At 41.7% G+C, this 25,175-nt stretch overlaps 1 protein-coding gene across 1 annotated transcript; it reads right to left on the bottom strand.

Moving 5' to 3' along the window:
* Positions 1-1,198: 1,198 nt before the first annotated feature.
* LOC129698079 (myotubularin-related protein 6-like) lies at positions 1,199-24,878 on the bottom strand. Its single transcript, XM_055636942.1, has 12 exons — positions 24,695-24,878; positions 23,794-23,951; positions 19,424-19,552; positions 17,334-17,468; positions 17,100-17,232; positions 15,806-15,915; positions 12,963-13,088; positions 11,308-11,357; positions 7,798-7,998; positions 6,487-6,621; positions 6,017-6,143; positions 1,199-5,490 (listed from the first exon to the last, which is right to left on the bottom strand). Exons 2-12 carry the CDS (start codon positions 23,887-23,889, stop codon positions 5,230-5,232), a joined length of 1,503 nt encoding a protein of 500 aa, XP_055492917.1. The 5' UTR covers positions 23,890-23,951; positions 24,695-24,878; the 3' UTR covers positions 1,199-5,229.
* Between the last annotated feature and the right edge of the window lie 297 nt (positions 24,879-25,175).

The following is a 25,175-nucleotide window of genomic DNA, read 5'->3' as shown; positions in this document are numbered from 1 at the left end:
CAACCCCTTAAGAATTTTGTAAGTTTCTATAAGATCCCCTCTCAATCTCCTAAATTCTAGAGTATAAACCAAGTCTATCCAGTCTTTCTTCATAAGATAGTGCTCTCCCAGCTCAGCATGGCTTCTGCCAGCTGGCTGTCGTTATTAGTGTAGTACCGTAATACCATGTAATGGGTGGCATGCATATAAGTGTAGTGGAGGTTATAAATGGCATAGATTAATAAGGGTTAATCAACACCACCCCTTTCCGCAGCGACCATTTCCTCCAGAACTCCCTGGTCAACTCATTCCTTCCCACCCAAAACACCCTCTCTCCGGGTACTTTCCCTTGCAACTTCAGGAGATACACCTGCCCCTATACCCCCCATCCCCTCCCTACTCTGTCCAAGGACCCCAACAGTCTTTTCAGGTGAAGCACAGGTTCACTTACACCTCCTCCAACCTCATCTACTGTATCCGCTGTGGGCTCCTGTATAAAGTGCAGGCTTGGCGATTGTTTCGCTGAACACCTTCGCTCAGTCCGCCTAAACCTACCTGATCTCCCAGTTGTTCAACACTTTAACTCCCCCTCCCATTCCCACATTGACCTTTCTGTCTTGGGCCTCCTCCATTGTCAGAGTGAGGCCCAGCACAAATTGGAGGAACAACAACTCATATTTTGCTTGGGTAGCTTCCACCCCAGTGGTATGAACATTGACTTCTCTAACTTCAAGTAGCCCTTGCTTTCTCTCTCTCTCCATCTCCTCCCTCGTTCTCCGACCAGTCATACTGAATCCGACTACATTTTATTTCTGTACCACCCTCTCCCGACATCAGCCTGAAGCGGGGTCTCAACCCAAAATGTCTCCCATTTCTTCTCTCCAGAGACGCTGCTTGTCCTGCTGAGTTACTCCAGCATTTTGTGTCTACTACTTGAATGAACTCTACGAATGGTGGAAATACAGAATTTGAGACCACACTGTAGCCAAGACAATAGTATAGATGCATTAAGGGATGCTCAGGAACCCAATGCTGATACATTTTGATGAGTGGACGATGCTGCTTATTGATGCCTGCTTCTGTGCCACGAATCCTTGGCAATTCTTTGGGAAAAGGTTCAAAGTTTTTTGCACAACTCATTTTTACAATGAGTACAAACACCTCCTTTTGTGCCATGAAAAAAAGACTCCTTTTATTCAGTTTAAAAAAATACAAGAAATAAGGAAATGATAGAATTTATTGTAGTAGCTCAAATATTTGAGCCTTAGTTTACAGAAAGTTTACACAAAATAACATTCAAAGCATATTTAAAAAAAGTTTAAGGCAACAGTGTCCAGATCACATAAAGATCTTTCGAGAATTTCTATAGCCACACTAAAAATTCAGACCATCTCACATTAAACTACAAATTAATTACAAACTAATACATTAATTACAAAAGGCTCTACCCTTCCCAATTACAGTATGAACTCTCGGCAAGACTACACTAACGCTTAATCCCAGGGACTAACAGAGCAAAGATAATATCTCTTAGTTAAGAAATAACTTAAAGGCTTCAAGTATTCCTAGTATAGTTTCATTAAGTATCATCGGGCCTCCTTCCAGTCCCACCTATTTTCACCAACCAGCCACCCATCCCGCCCCACCCCACACTTTCTCATTCCCATGACATTCTGCACGGGGACAACAGCAGAATTCTGCACGGTCTTGTACGTACACATTATTGTACAACATTTCTCCAGAGCTACAAATGAGACAATTCTATTTACTGGTCCAGAGAGCAAACCATAAATAGATATACAACACCTAATTAGAAGAGGTAGCATTAATACTTGGATTATAAAGACTCTTTACAGATGTATAGTAAGTTTAGTTTTTAGACTAGTGTAATTTTATTGTCAGAATATTATTTAACTTTGATCTGCTTCACCCATGCAAGTTCACCGTTCTTTTCATAAGACTTTTTGTGCCGTTATAAATCTTGAAAACAGAATTGTGATGTTATTTAATCATCTTTTGATAACTTTATTTACCTCATATTTTGTGTAATACTTTGCACAACATAACCCCTTACAAATTTTGACTTTTCAAAGTGTTTAAAACAAATAAATATGACAGTACCTGTACTTTAATAAATAACTGAGCTTTAGTAACATTTATAAATTATGACACTGGAAATGTCCCAATAAATAAATTATCACCATTGTCATTTAAGAGATCTGTGGAAGCAGCTTCAACAGCCAAAAGCTCAAACCTTATTTTTAAATGAAACATTCCCATGTCTTAAATGTTACGCCATGTGCAGAAAGAGGTCTCTCTTTACAGAGCACAGTTAAGATAAGGCAAATGTCAATTTCAAATCGAGAACATTAAGTGCCAGACTGCATCTTGGAGAAGCGCGAGGCAAAGTAATATTCATATACTTCAACCATAATGTTCAAAGTATGCCCGAATAAAGCACCAAATCTCATGATAGGCCATTAAAATTCAGCGTGGAGTGAAAGATATAAAAGGCACCCATCGTGGGAAAACTTGCCCAATCGCAGAGATTACATCCAAGACCCAAAGGCAGACTGAATGACTGCACTGGAGAGGTTGCGAGTACATGCAAATATTTCTTGTGTACAAACAAGCATTTTCCCAGCCATTCCTGTCCATGGTGTACTAAAAGTTCTATAAATTGTAAATTAGCTAATATGTTATCTAAATGAAATAGCTGTGATCTGCTCACAACCCGTGAACCTTCATCAAGCTAGTTTCCCATGATTAGTTCAGACATGGTTGGTATTTTGCGCAATTTCCCCCAAACTCCGCCAATCAAATGTATCTCCATCAAAACATGCTCAAAGATTGTGAGGCAGTGTCAACATGAATATCCCTCTTTTCAGATAGAAAGGAGGCCGATTTGGATGAGCGGAAAGCCTTCTTTGAAATAAATTCAATTTAATTCCACTCATTAATGGCACTTTTTGCACTTTTAGCACAGCAACAAAACAGTAAACTTTCATGCTTTAGAAAGCAGTAAAAAAAGGCCAGTTTTCGGAATGTTCACTTCCAATATGAAGCCATATCTCCAGAGTGTGCACATTGGAAAACTGCAAGCTCTATCAACACGATTTAAAATTAACGCAAGAAAATTGTAGTGGTACCTGTGGATATGAATTTCCTGTGAGATCTATAAGAATATATCCAAGTGCCCCATTATTATTAAGTTAATACAGCGTCGACCATCCAAAGAATTATAAGTTTCCCAAATTGTGAAATTAAATCTTCCACTATGATAAAGTGCAAATACCATATAAACACAACAAACAGCACAACAGAATTTCCTACACACTCTCCATATTCTGTAATGGATATCTGGTCATATTTCCTGAGGCACACAGCCTCTGTAGCCGAACTTCACGTTGTGAAAATCTGATATTTCGGTCGAATTAGTAAAGAGGCTTAAAAGTTGGTCGTCAATATTTTTAGTATTTGCACAGTGATTACATTTATTAAAAAAAACAACTTTAATAATTCTTCAAAACATGTTCCCTCAGTAAAACTTTCTAAAGATTGTGCTCAACTTCTGTAAACATGACCAAGATCAATATTATTAGTGCAAGGAACAGCCATAAACCCTGAGGAATATGAAGAGGTTTCAATATTGGAATGATTTCTAGCAACAGTCTGTACATTTCAGAATGTTGAACTACTAACCGGCTTTTACATTATTTAGGTGTCAAGTAAGAGAAAGTGCAGGATTTCCAAAGTGCACCATATTTTAAAAGCAAAATTAAGCAACACATTGGAAATAAATAAATAAAGCTAATGTGAAGGATCAGAAAAGAGTTAAATAATTCCACACTGATTCTAAATGTACGGAGTTCTGTAGCTGAGAACATTTGAGTATTCGCAACAATTCATTGGGATTCTACTTAATCGGGAGCATACTGAGACTCAGCGCAGAGAAAATATTTTCAATCCTCCAGATAGATTTACATCTACCAGTACCGATGTGCACACCGTTTGTTTCCAAGATTCTTGCGATCCCAGGGAACTATTTAAAGACAAAATGATTTCTCCAATAACACACGTAAGCCCCACATTAGTTACGAGGAAGAGAACATTAACAGTAACTGTTTTAGTCGCTCAGTCAAGATTGGTTAACGTTCACACTTACAAAATAAATAAAATACATTCACTCCAGACGACAAATATAAGAAACAAAAGTGGGATATATTTAGAGGACACTTTGTCAAAGCTAGATTAATGCAAGTTTTAAAAAACACCTAATGCCTGAAGGTTATCATAAAAAAATCTCCATTGCAATTAAGTAATCAAATTGTGATCTATATAGACATTAACAACTGAATTGAACCAATTTTAGCGCCCAAGTGCCACCAAATACCAACTGATTCCTCACATACATCTTCGCTGCACTCAGAGTTAAAAACAAACAAGTGGCCAACACTCTGTCCATTTCCCTGAACGCAGCACATGGAGTATTCTTGATAAATGTTAAGGAAATCATCGCACATACAACATGCAGGTAACTTCCCTTTTTAAATTAAACCTGCATTTCCAAGACATCACCAAGTTTTTAGCAAGATAAAATAAATTCTGCTCATTTTCAGAGGCTGGTTCAATGGTCGTGATCTGAAGGACATCGGTTTCATTGGACCAAACACGCTGGTCGTCCCACTGCAGACTTTACACTTTGTGAGTTGAACAGTAGCTGCACCATTACAGCATAGTTACAGTGATAATCATCATAAAATGTTCATGGAATTCCAAGCCAATCATTATTATTTCCCCTCAAGCTGCACCAATGTCAAAGCTTCACAATTACTTACTTTCAGGGAACCATTAACATCAATTGCTCCACCTGACACCCAAAGCAGGTATTTTTTATCCGATAAAACGCTCTACAAAAACATTTAGTTGAATGTCGAGTCTCTGTACAACACAATATTTACAATCCATGGCAGTGCAACCTCACTGATTTCAATCTGAATTAGATGAAGCAGAGCACATGTTTTTTAGACTGGAATTTCCAAATTAGTTAATTCAGCTGTTACTTATCAAAACCACTTGTGAAATATTACATTTTAAAGTCAAATCATGAGTGAAGTGCATAATTGCGTAATTGACCACAAAACTGAATGGCTGATACACCAAACATCTTCCAGACTACTGCACACTGGGTTCAAATGTTTTCCAGAAGCATTCTTCCAGGTCTGCTAGCAAAAACCATGTCTTTCTGATTTAGCAAGTCATTTTTGCCATGCCAAGCTCCAAATTAACTAACGTGGGCTCGGCTTTGGAGAAGCTTGGTTTGAGGTCTTTGCATCCATCTTCAGGAATGTTACTACCTTCCACCGTTCGAATTGGGTTAGTTCCCGGTGTGCTTTGCCGTTCCTTACACATTTTATCAGTGGCCTTTAGCGTCTGTGACAATCGGCTAACCAAATGGAAAGACTCTTTTTTGATAACTGTACGTGGTTTCTCCCCCAGTTCTATTATTTTCTGTAAAGTAAAAAAAAAAAAAACAGAAATCCTCAATTAGTTGGAAAGTCTTTGGTTGAAGAAACATCACAATTACTATGGTCAAAAGACACACATTTAAGATACGATATGCAGTACAACTGAGTATAGAAGTTAGGATAGACACAAAAAGCTGGAGTAACTCAGCGGGACAGGCAGCATCTCAGGAGAGAAGGAATGGGTGACGTTTCGGTTCCAGACCCTTCTTCAGTTAGGATGTTATGTTACAGTTGTAGAAGACATTACTGAGGCCATATTTGGAGTATTGTGTTCAGTTTTTGTCACCCTGTTACAGGAAAGGGTTTATTTTAGAGATGCACAAACTCCACACAGACAGCAGCCGAGGTCACAATCGAACCGAGGTCTCGGCCGCTGTGAGGCAGCAGCTCTACCAGCTCAAATTTGTTTCCAGTCATTGAGTAAAATAGGCAAGATTATGTTATGTAAATATATCACAAACACTCAGTGGGGCCACACTTTGTACACATCGCATTTTGTATCAACTCACTTTCTCCAGCTGTTTGGCTTCAATCTCCAGTTGTTTATTCTGTTCACTGAGAGATAAAACTAGTTCAAGTTGTGATTGGCGGGGATGGATCGTTTTATCAAACTGATGATACATACTGCGCCAAAACCTGTAATCACAATGAAGAATTGGAAATTAGGAGAAAGTTAATTTAGTTTACAGATACAGTGCAGAAACAAGCCCTTCGGCCCACCGAGTCTGTGCTGACCAGCGATCTCCCCATACACTAGCATGATCCTACACACTAGAGACAATTTTACTGAAGCAAAGTAACCTACAAATTTGTACGTCCTGGGGTGTGGGAGGAAACCAGAGCACCCGGGGGAAACCCATGCGGTAATAGGGAAAACATACAAATTCCGTACAGACAGCACCCATAGTTTGGATCGAACCCGAGTCACCATGAGCTGTACATTCCTGGTGCACATTTTTTAACAGAAGTCCAAACTTACTTAAAGTTGAAGGCAACTGTGTTTGGTTCGATCACCTCATGTACGCAGGGAAGATTAGGATCGTAGAGTGGGTTCAAATATTTATGTTGATTTTCCAAAAGAAATGACCATAAGGAATGTGTCTTGTTTTTAATACTGCCAAAAAAAAATCGGTTGTTACAAGTATTGCTGTTTCAACTACAATGTTTAAAAATCTTAAAAACAGTCAATTCTCAATTGTAATAGTCCTTAAGCAATTGCCATCAATTCTCAATTAAGTTTTAAATGGGAAATATTAATCACTTTAATATTAAATCACAGACCTCTGTAACAATCTTCATAAATTTAATGACAATAATCCATAACTAACAGCAGGATACGAGGAGAATCCTCTAAAATGAAGAATTGTCAGCAATCCGCTTTGCATTAATCCCCTGGCCCATCTTGACATTATTGTTTCTCGCCCTATCGCCCCCAATTAGTTTCTGCAAGCAGCAATATTCTCCGTGTAATTTTCTAAGGCAATCTCTATGTTATAGATCTTCTGTTAATATTCTGATCAATATGTAACAGCAAGTTGAATATATGCAAGAATTCACAATTCCTCAGATACACAACTGTTCATTAAAACAATTTGAGTTAATTCCAACCAGTTTCGTTACATTTTAATTTCAGATATTCCCAATTTAATAATAGTTATCTATATCATACACAATATTTTGAGACGTTGATTGAGCTAGAGAAGTCAGCATTGTAGCATTTTAACACACCTCAATATTAATAGTACGATATCCCATAATGAATAATAATTACTTATACCACCTGTTACAATGCAAAGAAGAATCGTCTACAATGTAAACACAACTTCTAATCACAAATTTGCTGCAAAGCAAAGCAATCGTTTTTTATTAATTTTCACATTTAGTTTAGTTTAGAGGTATAGTGCGGAAACAGGCCCTTCGGCCCACCGAGTCTGCGCAGACCAGCGGTCCACATACATTGGCACTATCCTACGCAATAGGAACAATTTACAATATTTAAAGAAGCCAATTAACCTACAAACCTGCATGTCTTTGGAGTGTGGGAGGAAACCGGAGCACCTGGAGAAACCCACGCAGTCACAGCAAAAACTCCATGCAGACAGCAGACATAGTCAGGATCGAACCCTGGTCTCTGGCGCGGTAAGGCAGCATCTCAACTGCTGCTCCACCGTGCACCCCTACGCTCTCCCCTTGCGTGCTCCGAGTGCGCCCCTACGCTGTCCCCTTGCATGCACAGTCACGGTGCCTCTGTTACTTCACCAAACCCACCAGACCAACGTGCAATACTTACTTCATGTCTTCTCGTTCTTTCTGGCAATTTCCAACAAAGTTCCCGAATTGGCAGGAATTAACATGTCCGTGAATCTCAAGTAAGTACGCTTCACTGAACTCAAAAACCCGAGGGAACTGCTCTATGAGGTGCCACACACATTCAATAAACTGGGTGAACACTGGTGATACTTCTTTGGTGTCTCCATCAAGTTGGCCACATCTACAAAACATAGGGGGGAAGCAGGAAAAACAACATTAAAATGAAGCATTCTTTTAAAAAACGTATTTTCTCACTAAAATATTACTCTGGTCTAAAAGCAAACGAAGTGGCAATACTGAAATAGAACGTAGAACAGTACAGCACGGCATCAATCCCATCGGCCCACAATGACTGTGCCAAACTTAATGCCAAGTTAATCTCCTCTGCCTGCACTTGATCCATATCCCTCCATTTCCTGAATTTCCATGTGCCTATCTAGAACCCTCCTAAATGGCAAAATATATATATATTTTTCCCTATTTTGCCATTGGATTTTCACTGTAATTGAAACTGTGCCTCTTGTAAAATTGCATAGAAAAGATACAGTGGCTTGCAAAAGTATTCATACCCCTTGAACTTTTCCACATTTTGTCACGTTACAACCACAAATGTAAATATAGCAACAACGATGAGCTGGCCTACAGGAGGAGGTCCAGCACTTAGCAGCATGGTGCGCTGACAACAACCTGGCCCTTAACTCCAAGAAGACCAAGGAGCTCATTGTAGACTTCAGGAAGTCCAGAGGCGGCACGCACACCCCCATCCACATTAACGGGACGGAGGTGGAACGTGTTTCTAGCTTCAGGTTCCTGGGAGTCAACATCTCCGATGACCTCTCTTGGACCCACAATACCTCTACTCTGATCAAGAAGGCTCATCAGCGTCTCTTCTTCCTGAGGAGACTGAAGAAGGTCCATCTGTCTCCTCAGATCCTGGTGAACTTCTACCGCTGCACCATCGAGAGCATCCTTACCAACTGCATCACAGTATGGTATGGCAACTGCTCTGTCTCCGACCGGAAGACATTGCAGAGGGTGGTGAAAATTGCCCAACGCATCACCGGTTCCACGCTCCCCTCCATTGAGTCTGTCCAAAGCAAGCGCTGTCTGCGGAGGGCGCTCAGCATCGCCAAGGACTGCTCTCACCCCAACCATGGACTGTTTACCCTCCTACCATCCGGGAGGCGCTACAGGTCTCTCCGTTGCCGAACCAGCAGGTCGAGGAACAGCTTCTTTCCGGCGGCTGTCACTCTACTCAACAACGTACCTCGGTGACTGCCAATCACCACCCCACCCCCCCCCCCCCCCCCCGGACACTTATTATTTTTTTAATTCAAATCGTTTGCTATGTCGCTCTTCAAGGGAGATGCTAAATGCATTTCGTTGTCTCTGTACTGTACACTGACAATGACAATTAAAATTGAATCTGAATCTGTATTTTATTGGGATTTTATGTGATAGACCAACACAAAGTGGCGCATAATTGTGAAGTGGAAGCAAAGTGATACATGGTTTTCAATTTTGTTCACAAATAAAAAACTGAAAAGTGTGGCGTGCAAAAGTGTTCAGCCCCCTTTACTCTGATACCCCTAAATAAAATCCAGTGCAACCAATTGCCTTCAGAAGTCACCTAATTAGTAAATAGAGTCCACTTGTGTGTAATCTAATCTCAGTATAAATACAGCTGTTCTGTGAAGGCCTCAAAGGTTTGTTAGAGAACATTAGTGAACAAACAGCATCATGAAGCCCAAGGAACACACCAGACAGGTCAGGGATAAAGTTGTGGAGAAGTATAAAGCAGGGTTAGGTTATAAAAAAAAAATCCCAAGCTTTGAACATCTCACGGAGCACTGTTCAATCCATCATCCGAAAATGAAGAGTATGGCACAACTGCAAACCTACCAAGACATGGCCGTCCACCTAAACTGACAGGCTGGGCAAGGAGAGCATTGATCAGAGAAGCAGCCAAGAGGCCCATGGTAACTCTGGAGGAGCTGCAGAGATCCACAGCTCAGGTGGGAGAATCTGTTCACATGACAACTATTAGTCGTGCACTCCACAAATCGGGCCTTTATGGAAGAGTGGCAAGAAGAAAGCCATTGTTGAAAAAAAGCTATAAGAAGTCCCGTTTGCAGTTTGCCACAAGCCATGTGGGGGACACAGCAAACATGTGGAGGAAGGTGCTCTGGTCAGATGAGACCAAAATTGAAGTTTTTGGCCTAAATGCAAAATGCTATGTGTGGCGGAAAACTAACACTGCACATCACCCTGAACACACCATCCCCACTGTGAAACATGGTGGTGGCAACATCATGCTGTGGGGATGCTTTTCTTCAGCAGGGACAGGGAAGCTGGTCAGAGTTGATGGGAAGATGGATGGAGCCAAATACAGGGCAATCTTGGAAGAAAACCTGTTAAGAGTCTGCAAAAGACTCGAAACTGGGGCGGAGGTTCAACTTCCAGCAGGACAACGACCATAAACATACAGCCAGAGCTACAATGGAATGGTTTAGATCAAAGCATATTCATGTGTTAGAATGGCCCAGTCAAAGTCCAGACCTAAATCCAATTGAGAATCTCTGGCAAGACTTGAAAATTGCTGTTCACAGACGCTCTCCATCCAATCTGACTGAGCTTGAGCTATTTTGCAAAGAAGAATGGGCAAAAATTTCACTCTAGTTGTGCAAAGCTGGTAGAGACACACCCCAAAAGACTTGCAGCTGTAATTGCAGCAAAAGGTGGTTCTACAAAGTATTGACTCGGGGGGGCTGAATACTTTTGCACGCCACACTTTTCAGTTTTTTATTTGTAAATAAAAATGAAAACCATGTATCATTTTCCTTCCACTTCACAATTATGCACCACTTCGTGTTGGTCTATCACATAAAATCCCAATAAAGTACATTTACGTTTGTGGTTGTAACATGACAAAATGTGGAAAAGTTCAAGGGGTATGAATACTTTTGCAAGCCACTGTATTTGTTTCCCCACTGTTGGCAAGCAATGGACTTTTCTTCAAATCAAAATTTAGGGTAGCGCAGTGCAAGAAACCCGGGTGCTATTGGTGCTGCCTGTGCGGAGTTTAACCACACGTGGGTTTTCTCCGGGTGCTCTAGTTTCCCCCCCACTCTCGAAAGATGTACAGGTTTGTAGCTTCGGTAAAAAAAGTGTAAATTGTCTCTAGTGTGTAGGATAGTGCTGGTGTATGGGGTGATCGCTGGTCAGCGCGGACTTGGTTGGCTGAAGGGCTGGCTCTGTGTTATATCTCTAGAGCAAAATAATTATTTCCATTTAAAAAAGATACCATAGTTCAAATCTTTGATAATCTGACTGATTTTGCGAAGAGAACTAGAGCACATAGACATTCAGAACAATTATTAACTAAGCCTCATCCATGCGGTATTTAGAAATAAATCATTTAACAGCAACTCACATCAAGCCCTTTTTAACGGTCAAAAAACAATTTCCACACAAGTATTACTTGCATTACCTGTCAGCAAACTTGTGACCAAATGAAATCCAGTCTTTTTCTATCAAAACCTTGCAATAGAAAATATAAGTTATCAATGCATGAAATACTTTGTTTTTCATTCCTCCCCCCTGGTTTGTTTCTCCACTCACACCCCCCCCCCCCCCCCCCCCCCCCCACCCCACCCCGGTTCTTCTGCTTCTTCTGCCGCTTTTTGTCCCCTTTCTATACACTCTCCAGTTTCCCCCCCCCCCCCCCCGCCCCGCCCCCATTTTGTCGCTAAGCCCCTTGTCGTTCCATCCATTTACTTCACACATATTTTGCCCCCCATGCTCTACCACCCCTTCTGGTTCTGGTTGCAGATGTCACTCACTCATCCCCTAAAATTATCACCCATGTGGTCACGGAGAGAATGTTAGAAATTCCACAGACAGCATCCGAGGCTTGGAACAAACCCGGCTCCCTGCCGCTGTGAGGCAACAGCTCTTTCAGAGATCCTGACCTCTGGCGCTGTCTGTGTGGAGTTTGCATCTTCTCCTTGGGACCACTTGGGTTTCATCGCATATCACCAAAAGTGAAGCTTTGTAGGTCAATCGACCTTTGTAAATTTCCCCTATTGTATAGGGTGTGAATGAGAAAGTGGGATCTCATAGAACTAGTGTGAACGGGTGATCGATGGTTGCCATGGACTCGGTGGGCGGAAGGGCCTGTTTCCATGCTGTATCCTTCAGTCAATAACATTCCATATTATCAGATTCCAACACTGGCAACCTTTGTGCTCCTGCTAATCACCTTCCAGCAGCTGTCTCTATCTTCACCCTCCCCTCCACTAGCTCAATCTACCTTTCTTTCCTTTTTTCTCTCTTGTTAATCTCCATCCATCATCTATCTGCCTCGCCACCCCCCCTTCCCCCTGCACACTTACTCCCCGGCTCCATATGCCCTGACATCCATCAACTCTTCCTAGCCCACCAGTCACTTCTCATTCCCCTCTCACCACACCCCCTCTCCTCTTTACACTGGCAACTTCCACTCTCCCCTCTCCATCCTAATGCATAAATTCGATCCGAAACGTCAACCATTCCTTCCCACCCATGGTTACCGCTCAATCTGTTGAGTTCCTCCAGCAGATCGTTTGTTGTTCCAGATTCCAGCATCAACAGTCAGCAGATCAAGGCACGACAAGTGTAATGAACAGGTATCTCAGCAAGGGATACAGGTGCAGGTTTACAAAGAAAAAGTGTGTGCGTGTGGGGGGGGGGGGGGGGGGGGGGGGGGTGAGGGGCACAAAGAGAAAGCTGGAAGAGAGCGAGGTGAGTGGGGGAAGGGAATTGATTGGCAGATGGTTGGACAAAAGCCAGTGATGAAGGAGCAAACATTGTGAAATGAGGATAGAAGATGTGTGACTTGTGAAGCCAGAGGAGGGAATCTAGGGGTAAGGGGAGAAATGTGTGCTAGTCCAGGTGGGGTACAGCTAAGAGAGAAGGAAGGAAGGGGTAAAAAAGAGGGAGGGGAGAAAAATCGCAACAATTTGGTTGTCTACAGTTTGTGAGATTAATCAAAACCAGGGTCATTTATCAAGCCCTGTCATGTGGTACAATAATTTCTGAATTGTTATTCATCAAATTGAATACAATCTGCACAGAGCTAAAAATATGATAATGATCTTTACTTACCATAAATCCTTTTATTGTTCTGTAATATGGATCCAGCAGCAAAGATCCCAAGGAACAGACCTGTGTAGTACGATCCCAACCATCAGAGCAATGGACTAAGACGCTGGCACCATCATATCCAACCGCCTGGACAAAATAAAGAAAAAGGCAAGTGATGGAGCCATCAAGCTCACATTTCTTTAGGCCATCGTGCAGAAACTCAAGGTTTATATATAATTTCTATTTTCACATTTTGTCAAGTCATTGATGTTAATTTTTGCAAAGATAAGGTAATAAATTGAGTCAGGAGAATCCTATCCTATCCATGTCCACCAGAGATGCTGCCTGATCCGCTGAGTTACTCTTAGCACTTTGTCTTTTTAAAAAAAAAAAACAACATCTGCAGTTCCTTGCCTCTATTTTAGTAAAGTGTGTAACTCTGATTTAGATAACTTTTACTTCAAAGAATTGATCCTCTTACTTGAGAGTTCACCATCGTAGTTGGGCTAATAAAATTGTTACAATGAGTGATAATATTACAGTGCCCTCCATAATGTTTGGGACAAAGGCTCATCGTTTATTTATTTGCCTCTGTACTCCATAATTTGAGATTTGTAAATTAAAAAAAAAAAATCACATGTGGTTAAAGTGCACATTGTCAGATTTTAATAAAGGCAATTTTTATACATTTTGGTTTCACCATGTAGAAATTACAGCAGAGTTTATACATAGTTCCCCCATTTCAGGACACCATAATGTTTGGGACACAGCAATGTCATATAAATGAAAGTAGTCATATTTAGTATTTTGTTGCATTTCCTTTGCATGTAATGACTGCTTGAAGTCTGCAATTCATGGATATCACCAGTTGCTGGGTGTCTTCTCTGGTGATGCTCTGCCAGGCCGGTATTGCAGCCATCTTTAGCTTATGCGTGTTTTGGGGGTTAGTCCCTTTCAGTTTTCTCTTCAGCATATAAAAGGCATGCTCAATTGGGTTCAAATCTTGGCCACTCAAGAATTAACCATTTTTTAGCTTTGAAAAACTCCTTTGTTGCTTTAGCAGTATGTTTGGGATTATTGTCTTGCTGTACAATGAACCACCGACCAATGAGTTTTGAGGCATTTGTTTGAACTTAAGCAGATAGGATGTGTCTATACACTTTAGAATTCATTACGCTGTTTCAGCAACCATAAATGCCCAGGCCATAACACCCCCACCGTGTTTCACAGAGGAGGTGGTATGCTTTGGATCTTGGGCAGTTCCTTCTCTCCTTCATACTTTGCTCTTGCCATCACTCTAAGAAAAGTTAATCTTCATCTCATCTGTCCACAAGACCTTTTTTCCAGAACTGTGGTTGGTCCTTTTAGTACTTCTTGGCAAACTGTTACCTGGTCATCCTATTTTTGCGGCTAACTAGTGGTTTGCATCTTGCAGTAGCCTCTGCATTTCTGTTCATGAAGTCTTCTGTGGACATTGGTCATTGACAAATTCATACCTGACTCCTGAAGAGTGTTTCCGATCTGTCGGACAGGTGTTTGAGGATTTTTCTTTATCATAGAGAGAATTCTTCTGTCATCAGCTGTGGGGGTCTTCCTTGGCCTGCCAGTCCCTTTGTGATTAGTAAACATTATTTTTAATGATGTTCCAAACAGTTGATTTTGGTGAGCCTAAGGTTTGGCTGAGGTTTCCAACAGTTTGATTTGTTTCTCAGTCTCATCATGGCTTCTTTGACTTTCATTGGCAGAACTTTGGTCCTCATGTTGATTAACAGCAATAAAAGTTTCCAAAGGTGATGGAAAGACTGGAGGAAAGACTAGGTGCTGAGAGCTCTCTTATACCTGCATTAAGGAGGCAGTTAAACACACCTGAGCAATTTCAAACACCTGTGAAGCCATGTGTCCCAAACATTATGGTGCCCTGAAATGGGGGACTATATTACACAGCTGTAATTTCTACATGGTGAAACCAAAATGTATAAAAATGGCCTTTAATAAAATCTGGCAATGTGCACTTTAACTACATGTGAATTCTTTTCTACTACAAATCTCAAATTATGGACTACAGAGGCAAATAAATAAATGATGGGTCTTTGTCCCAGACATATACATATATTTTTTTTAAATGAGTTTTTAAAATGTTGATATAGCTGGAAAGGTGCAGATTGATGTTGACAGACCTCGAGAGCCTGAGCTATAGGGAGAGGTTGAGCAGGCTAGGACTTAATTCCTTGGTGCGCAGGAGGATGAAGGGCTGATCTTGTACATCACCAGTGAAGGGATGTGCCCACATGATAACCCCAATGATACATTTGCAACTACATGATCAGTTTGTATGTGCTTGTTGACATACAGATACCTTATCATTGCATCTGCAGTTAGTTATTGTCTTTAGAATAAGTGTGTATAAGCGGTTTAGATACCACACTTGATTTTCTTGGTTGAACGCTTTTCCTGGTGTTATACCACGTACTTTGTGTTTTAATAATAATAGAGATGTATAAGATGGGGGGAATAGATAGGGTAAAGTCAGAATTTTTTACCCAGAGTAGGGGAATCAAGAACCAGAAGACATAAGTTTAAGGTGAGGAAAGATTTAATAGGAACCCGAAGGGCAACTGTTGTTACACAAAGGTTGATAGGTATATGGAACAAGCTGCCGGAGAAGGTAGTTGAGGTAGGTACTATCGCAATTTTTAAGAAACATTTAGACTTTTACATGAATAAGATAGGTTTAGAGGGATGTGGTTCAAATGCAGGCAGATGGGACGTGTAAATGGGGCATGTTGGTCAGGGTGGGCAAGTTGGGCTGAAGGGCCTCTTCCCTCGCGGTATGACTCTGTCTGACGCTATGAAATTGTACGTACTTTAGCAAGAAGTGCAGCAGCATCCAAAACAGCTTTGATGTGGCGAAGCCATCCAGAACTCTCCAAACCACTCAAGAAGTCATTTGAAGTTAAAGCTTTGGTTCCACACACTAAAAACCAGAAAGTATATATTTAGTACAATTCAGAATATCTTTAAACCTTGCGCATATGACAAGAACAGCATATTTTTTGCTTTCTCAACCACAAATAATTTTTGTTTCGTCCCTCATAAAAGTAACAAAAAGGATTTTTCTCCATATAAAACTTGAGAATATGCTCAAACATTCATCGGTGTTCGTGACTCGGTTAATCCCTCTGCTTAAATAATAATGTAAACACTGCAGAAATATTGGCTCTTTAATGACACTAAATACACTTCTAGTTGAAAATCTCTTGGCTTCCTTGCAGAGCGCAGCGGGAGTGGATGCATGTTTTTAATCAAACACTGCAAGTGTGAAAACAAGAAGATGCAAGAAACGGGCAAGAGTCCAAGTAACATCTGTATTCAGAACAAAGGAGACGACAGATGTGGATCCCACATTTAATTATAATCATTGTTTTCAATAACTTTTACAATCAGTTGTACAGCATAAATAAGACCCATCGGCCCATTGTTCCTCATTGCATCTATGCCGATCATGCCCATCTAATAAGATCATAAGAAATAGGAGCAGAATTAGGCCATTTGACCATCAAGAATAACCAGGGTGGTTTAGGAAATTTGAAATACTGAACAAATTTATAAACGCAGGCAAATGAGACTAGCTTATATGGGGCATCTTGGTCGGCATGGACGAGTTGGGCTGAAGGGACATTTTCCATGCTATATGACCCTGAGAATGAGTATCCAAAGCTCTTATCCCAAAATGACATCCTCTATTGGAAAACTCAAGCAATTTACACACAGCTTTGATTCACCCGTAAACAATGAATAAACTATGCTTTTGGAAATTAATTTCTGTATCACTCATCGTTTTCAGATGGGATCGTTTTCAGAGGGTGGTGAATCTGTGGAATTCATTGCCACAGACGGCTGTGGAGGCCAAGACAATGGATATTTTTTAAGGTGGAGATTGACAGATTCTATATTAGTAAGGATGTCAGGGGTTACGGGGAGAAGGCAGATGAATGGGGTTGAGAGGGAAAGTTAGATCAGCCATGATTGAATGGCGGAGTAGATCTCATGGGCCAAATAGCCTAATTGTGCTCCAATAACTTATGAAAATATGGAAAAGAAAGTACACTCACAAGGTTCATTTCCATCAAGTTGAGATGCGACGTTACTAAAAGTTACCTTCACTGACTTTCTGCAAACTTCCTCTCATTACGTGGATATTCTCAATACCAACAAACTGGAACCTAATATTGGAATAATTGTCTTCATTTTCATATCCTTTGCCCGCAGCTCGATTTGCCATTGCATTTAGCTGTAAAAAAAAAAATGGATAACTCACAAAACCTGTTGTAGATCTAGGGTAAATAGGTTCTTGCTATGAATGAGAATTTAAATGTTAAAATTAACACATACTTTTGGCCTTGTATCCATTACATACATGAAGTGACTGTTAGGATTGGCTTTACTTATTGCTTGCAGCATGTGTTCATCCTCTAGACACCGAGCACTGAAGCCAGACAACGGCTGACTGCACCTACATATGGCAGCCTGCAAACAGGTGAGAGAAGGCACACGACCGAAGTAGTAACAGTATAACATTGATCAACAGAGAAGGCTAATTCAGTCATTGCTTTGATGATGGTTCAATCTCATCAACGTACATGGGAAGCAATGCAACAAAGTTGGTAGAGCCACTGCCTCACGGCGCCACAGATCCACATTCGGTCCTGACCTCGGGTGCTGTCTTTGTCGAGTTTGCACGTCCTCCCTGTGATCGAGTGGGTTTCCTCCGGGTGCTCCAGATTCCTCCCATGTCCCAAAGTCGTGTGGGTTTGTTGGTTAATTGGCCTCTTTAAATTACTGCTTGTGTGTAGCGAGTGGGACTACATAGAACTTGTGTGATCAGGTGATCAATGGTCAACATGGACTGCATGGGCCAGGGGTCCTGCTTCCATGCTGTATCTTTCAGTCAAACAATGTAATGGTGCAGTGGATAAGACAAATCTCTTTTCCCGCTATGATTCATGAGCCCGACCACACACCCACACCCACACACGCGCGCGGGAAAATTCACAATTTTTCCAAAGCCAATTAACCTACAAACCTGCACAACTTTGGACTGTGTTAGGGAACTGGAGCACCAGGAGAAAACCAACAGGGCGAACATACAAACGCCATAAAGACAGCATTGGTAGTCAGGATGGAACCCAGGCCACTGGCGCCGTAAGGCAGTAACTCTACTGCAGCGCCACCGTGTCATCCCGATGCAGCCGAAACAGTGACAATCCGTCCCGCCATTCTCCACACCTGGTACCTTTGGATCTCGGAAGATGCTTTTTTAACATGGTTAACAACAACATGCATTTATACGACAGCAAATATCTCCCATAACACCCTCCTATACAGTTTAATGATTAACATAATCAAATTCTGCTGTGGGATTGAACACAACTTTGACTCCGCAAATGCCATCAATTAAAAGCCACCACCATTTCAGTCATCCGCCTCCACAACCACTCTCTCCCTTCTCACAGCACTCTCTCATGCTGTGCCACTGCCCAAGGGCCAAGTTCATTTGGTTAGTTTTTTTATTATCGTCACGTGTACCAAGGTAGAGTGAAAAGATTTTATTTGCAGGCTCTTCAGTCCATATAATATATAGAGCAGGTTTGGAGGGCTATGGGACAAATGCAAGCTGGAGGGACTAGTGTAGACGACACATGTTGGTCGGTGTGGGCAAGTTGAGCCAAGGGGCCTGTTTACATGCTGTATGATTCTAATATACATGAATACAATCACGTCGTCCGCAGTGCACAGGTCTTGGCTACACCCCAACAGCAGGTCAGGCTCACCCGCTGTGGAACTGAGATAGGGAAGGTGTTGAGCGCGGTCCCTGCTTGCTCCCGAAGACTAAGAACCAGAGAGGAGGGTGGAGGGAGTTGGTGACGGACGCTGGACAAGGGGCCAGTAAGAAGAACCGGGGGGGTCTTACCTTCCTCGCGTTTAAGGTCGGCTGCGGGAGGTACCCCAGGGCAAGGAGAGGAATGACAGTTGAGAGATGACTGGATGGAGGTGATGGCTGCAACGAGCTTTGTGGCCAGCTGGAGCTGGGACTTGAAAATGGCGCCAAAACCTTGCGACTCTTGCATATAGACTCAGTGGGCGGTTTCTATGTATTCTGTGCTCAACTAGGGATTGTACATATGTATGGCAATAATCTTACTGATCTGTATGCAAAACAAAAATGTCAGTATCTTGGTACCGTGATAATAAAGAAGCATTGAAAGATAAATGATAACAGTTCTCTTTGCAGGTAAAGTCGCAATAGTTTTCACTCTTACTTTGCATTATTACTCCGTTTGGCACCTGATCTCTCCTACATGACATTTCATTATCTCTTTTCCTCTGCCTTTCTCTGCATTTTATATTACGTCTTAATGCATGTGCGGGTGGCCTCACTGCAATGAATACCAACGCACCCCACCACACATCATTAATCATACCTGCTTTTGCTGGTAAAAATAGGACAATGTGGGGAATCGCCCTTTGCTCCTGAACTTGGAACTTCCAACTATAATGGGCTTGCTGACACTTTTGGGAACATACAGGTGTGTCGGGTATGTATCACAAATCTATTGAGGGAAAAGCAAGGGTAATTATGAAATAAAATACACTTATAAAACAGTTTTGTCATCACGAGTTTGACTGTACAATATCAACATTAATCTGATCAGCAAATTAAAGATTGAAATTTTAAGCAACAAAGAATGCTATTGTAGAGGTAATTGAAAATAATACTTTTTAAAATAAGCTGGAGGCAAGAAAAGGCAAGAAGAATGCATCCGTGATCAGATAACAAAAGGCTGAGAACACAAGACCACAATGCTGGATTGCCTGCCCAAGACTCTCTATCAAAAGAAAAACAACATTTGCTGCATTATGATGGAGAGGGGAAGGATAAAGAACTGCCCCATATAGGAACATAAGGAAATTAATGTCGACATGGAATGGGGGAGGAAGAAGGTTATCACATGTTCCCCCAACGTGCGGTTGTGGGGGGGGGGGGGGGGGGCGGCATGGAGCATCACACACACTAACTATCCCTCCCCCCCCCCCCTGCACTCGCGCTAATTACCCCCCTTGATATTATGTTAATATTATTAATTTGCTCCTTTTACCCCATAAACACCCTATCTACTGACGCATAGCCCCCAACTTGCAGTCACATCTAGAGAGGGGGGGGGGGGGGGGGGGGTTAGAGAGTGAGGGCAGAGAGAAGGGCAGAGACAGAGACAGAGGCAAGAGGGATAGTGGGGTGGAGAGGAGGAGAGAGGAGCAGAGGGTGAGGGGGGAAGAGGGGGGGAGAGTGGGGGGAGAGAGAGAGGGTGAGAGGTGAGGGGGCAGAGGTGGGGCAGGGAGGGGGGGAGGGTGGAGGGAAGAAGTTAGGGGGGGTGGGGGGGAGGGGGGAGGAGAGTGGGGGGGAGGAGAGTGGGGGGAGGAGAGGGGGGGGGGAGAGAGAGGGGGGGAGAAGGGGGGGGGGGAGAGGGAAAGGGGGAGAGAGAAAGGGAGGAGAGGGAGATGGAGAAGGGAGGAGAGGGAGAGGGGGGGAGAGGGAGGAGGGGGGGGGGAGGAGGGGGGGGGGGGGGGGGGGGGGGGGGGGGGGGGGGGGGAAGAGGGGGAAGGGGGGAGGGGAGGGGGGGGGGGGGGAGGGAGGGAGGGGGGGGGGAGAGGGGAGAGGGGGGGGAGGGGGAGGGGGGGGAGGGGGGGGGGAGGGGGGAGGGGGGGGAGGAGGGGGGGGGGAGAGGGGGGGGGGGGGGGGGAGGGGAGAGGGGGGAGGGGGGAGGGAGGGGGGGGGGGGAGAGGGGGGGGGAGGGGAGGGGGGGGAGGAGGCAGTGCTTTTTTCCTCAAAATTCACCATATTTCATTTTCAAACCACATTATGGGTACTCACAGCTGTGGAGACATTTGTTCAGTGTTATTCAGAGCTCTGATTGAGGCACACCACTTGCAGAGACTGATTGAGGCACACCACTTCCTGGTTTTATAGTCCCTCCCCCTCCCTCCAGCAGGGGCAGCAGAAAGAATGGGGAATTTTGTAAAAACATTAATATCTCTGTCATTTTTCATCGATGGGAAAATTCCTCAGCACACATGCGGCAGAGGGGAGCTCTGAGCGATGTGGCCAAAAATGACGGCTGTAGGTGGCGGCGTTCTCTCGGAAATCGCAGCACAGATCGCCAAAACCGGTCAAGAACAGACTTTTAGTAATATAGATAGATATATAGATTGTGCATTTTACATAGTCAGGTCACACCAGCCTTGCCAGAAAACCCATACACTGGTGACTGGGTAACTGCACATGGCTTCAGACCACAGCGGGGAGCCTCAGTTTTTCATTGCCGGCCGCTTTAATTCGTCATCACACTGTGCCCTATCAATCTGTGACCTTCCTGCACTTTTATAAGGAAGTCCAATGCAAGCTCTGACTCTGCATGTTAGACTTAATTCAGAGAACCTGCTATTTTTGGAGACAGAAAATTGTAGATGTGGGAATCTTATGGGAAAAACACAAAGTGCTGGAAGAAGTCAGCAAGTCAGGCAGCATCTTAGTTTTAGTGTAGAGAAACAAACTGGATAACAGGCTCTTTGGCCTACTGAGTCCACACCAACCAACCTTATTGATATTGTTACAATTGTTATATCACAGATATTGTTAACATCAAGCTTCCTCCCATACTTGTACAGGTTTGTAGGTTATTTGGCTTCAGTAAAATTGTAAATTGTCCCTAATGTGTAGGATAGTGCTGGTGTAAGGGGTGATCACTGGTTGGTGCTGTCCTTTTTTTAAAATAATAATTTTATTAGAAGCATGTACATATCATTAGCAATGTTACAAAATTTTGAGATTTAAAAAATCAAGTCTTCAATTTATCCCATCAGATAAAGCATAACAATAAGTTTCATTTGACACCTAATTCACTTTCATATCTCAAGTAATAAAAAAGTTATGGCCATATTTATACTCGGAAATTAGCATCTTGTTCCCTATTGACTTTCTATGGACATAACAAAAAAGCTGTGATCGTGGACAGTCAAAAGCCCACAACCTTCTTAAAAATTAAGAGAACTGAATGAAATTTTCAGTTATCATAGAGAAGATTGGGAAAACAAATATATAAAATAATCTTACTTGGATGACCTGAAATTAAAGCATATAATTAGTTAGTTACCCAATTGTAGCTAATTTCAAACTTCAATTACTAGGGATTAACATTTTAAATAGCCCAAGTGTCCAAATAATATTCACAAATAATTCACAAGGGGGGTAAAACATGGATAGGCCAAATGGAAGGAATTTAGTGTTCAATTGCTGTAAATTAAAGTCAATTTAAATCAGCTTTCTAGTGGGTTCCTGTGAACGCGCTGGTTTAGAACGTTCACATTGCGCTGGATTTGTGCCCTCAAGTGCCCAGAAAAATATTGCGGGATATAAAGAGCCCAAAATGAAATACTCGCTATAGAAAACTTTATATACAGGGTTCTTAAGAAGCCCCATTTAATGTAAAAATAAGGTACATACCCTTTTGTTTGCTTTATAAAACCCTGGGGCTGCGAGAGGTTGCGAGTTTAGAGAGTGATTTATAAACTACTATAACTATTTTACAAGGCCATAAAAACTAATAATACCTTTTGCGACGGGGTCTTTCAGCGATTTTCCGTTAATGATTTACTAGGCTGAACATTTTCGATTGCAACAGCCTAGTAAAAATCGGGGCCCCCTCTAAACAGCGCGCCAAAAATCGGCGCGCACAGGTGGGGGGGTAGATTCAGGTAGGTTTTGTAGCATACCTAATATCATAATCAAAACAATTTAGGGATATCAATTACTTATTGTTAATAGATAGAATTCCAGCTATCAGAGTAATAGGGATCCTCATTTATCAATTATATATTAACTCTGCTTCTATTTGGGTTTTTTTTTAATATAGTGAGAAAGAAGAGAAAAAAAACACACGATAAAAAAGAATAAATTATCAATAATACATCTTTGGCGATAGGTCCATAGATTATAAAGCATAACTATTCATCTAATCCTGGGTTCAAGCTTCAGTCAGACTTCCGTGCCGGACCAATTTACCCTTTCAAAAAGTCAATAAATGGAAACCATATTCTAGCAAATAATTCTTGTTTGTCAATTAAGCCAAGTCTAGTTATTTCCAAATGTAAGGTCTCCGACATCTCCATAATCCACGGTTGGACTTTTCCAAAATTTTAATATTAATTTTTTCCCAGTTATTATACTATAATCAAGGAAGTTTCTTTGGCTTGTTGTAAGTTTTAGGCTTTGTTCTGATATACATAATATTATTAGTTTTGAGTCGGGATCCAATTGGGTATTAACAACTTCAGAAATTATTCTAAAAATATCCGTCCAGAAATTTTTGATTTTTATACAATTTACTAAAGTATGAGTTAAATTAGCCTCTGAGTGTTGACATTTATCACAGATAGGTGAGATATGTGGGATGGTTGGTGCTGTCCAAGTGGGCCAAAGGGCCTGCTTCCACGCTGTATCTCTAAAATGTAAATAAATATCACTTTTGAATGACAAGGAAATTGCCTATTAGATCCTCAGAGTAGCAGTTGGAAACAGAAGCCAACATCTCTCACTGTATTAGCATGTGAAGTATTTAAGAAATACCAAACAAATTTAAGATGTTTGGGTGGCGAGAAACAAGTAGTAGAGATCAAGACTGGTTGATTTGATTGGCAATAACTAAATGGCTTGCTGCGGTTCCAATTCCACATACTTATGAATACCTGACTAAACATATATATTAATTGTTCTTTTAAACTTTCAGTGCACCCTTACCTTGTAACTGCGGTTTACGTCCGTTAGTTGCCAGATAGCGTTTGGAATTCCCATACGACTATATTCATCGGTTAAATTAATGACCTTCCAGCCCATTTCCCTCTCGTATTCAGTCTTCTTCGGATGGAAAGCGAATGCATACAGGTCATCGTACTTTACTGGAATTGAGGAATATATTTAAATGCTTCACAAGCTTGAAAGATTAGCAAATGCTCACATACAAATGGAAATGAGAGAACCTTAATTTGGCAGACCACAAGTTTTCATCCAGGGTTAAAGATTTTTTTTAATATTTAGAGAATAGGGGGATTTTCCACCAAGCCCACTAAAATTTGCTACAATGCTGAGAATTATATTCTGACTATTTCTCTTCCCCTTTGCTCCATCTATCGTACTGGAGTTTTGTTTGATTGTATTTATGAATGGTGTTATCCGATTGATTGGATAGCATGCAAAACCTTTTCACAGTACCTCGGTACACGTGACGTTAATAAACCTAAATAAAAGTGTCCTTACAACGTGATGGTAGGATACGTACTGGGCTGTTAAAAATGGCAATATTTAAACCCAAAGTAACAGTAAAATATTTGCAAGCAACTTAGATAGAAATTTATTGGTCTAAAGACACAAAGTGCTGGAGTATCACTGCAGGACAGGCAGCATCTCTGGAGAACATGGATAGGTGGTGTTTCTGGTCGGGAGTCAAAAATATATAACACATGAAACATTACCTAGAACAGTTCAGCACAGAAACAGGCCCTTTGGCACAATATGTCTGTGCCAAACATGATGCCAACTCAAACTGATCTTCTCTGCCTCTAATATTGCCTGAATATTATGTGCTTCCCTAAATGCCACTGTGCCGCCTGTGTAGTATGTTGCTTTTGAAAAAAGTGCATACCTGGGCATGAGAGCTTGAGGAGGGAGTTGTAAATATCATGGCAGTCCCTTTCTCGCGGAATAATGAAGTGAATGACCCGAAAATCCTTGCACCGAATTGCAAGCGGGGCACCCAACCGTTGTCAGGGGTAGCTTCTCCACAACAGCAATATGATGATGCATTATCTAAAACATACAAATAGAGAGCAGAAATATTAATAAATGCAGAAATGCTCAAACAGTGCGACTTTCAATTTCTGCTTCAGCTATTTGGGGAAGTGGAGGAGTGGAGAAAATAAATTCAAGTGGCAAGAACTATTTCAAATGTTCACAACAGAAAAGAATAGATGTTAAGACGGAATGAAATAGGAGTGAGTTAGAAACATTTATGAAAAAGACAATAAGTACACATAATTATAATAACAGAAAAGTACATATGAAGCAGGAACTATCGCAATGTTTAAGAAGCATTTAAATATGTACATGGATATGTTAGGTTTAAA

This window comes from Leucoraja erinacea, chromosome 6 (assembly GCF_028641065.1).
Source record: "Leucoraja erinacea ecotype New England chromosome 6, Leri_hhj_1, whole genome shotgun sequence".
Lineage (NCBI taxonomy): Eukaryota > Metazoa > Chordata > Chondrichthyes > Rajiformes > Rajidae > Leucoraja > Leucoraja erinaceus.
The sequence above is the reverse complement of the archived record's forward strand: the minus strand, read 5'-3'. Positions and strand labels throughout refer to the sequence as shown.

What these genes read in the sequence shown, in the direction of transcription:
- LOC129698079 (XM_055636942.1), bottom strand. Translation starts at nt 23,889, where the DNA reads ATGGGCTGGAAGGTCATTAATTTAACCGATGAATATAGTCGTATGGGA. An exon ending in GGTCACAAGTTTGCTGACAG is followed by an intron (nt 7,999 to 11,307) that starts GTAATGCAAGTA and finishes TATGTTTTGTAG; the next exon opens with ATGTGGCCAACTTGATGGAG. An exon ending in ACAGTTGCCTTCAACTTTAA is followed by an intron (nt 6,144 to 6,486) that starts GTAAGTTTGGAC and finishes TTGTGATTACAG; the next exon opens with GTTTTGGCGCAGTATGTATC.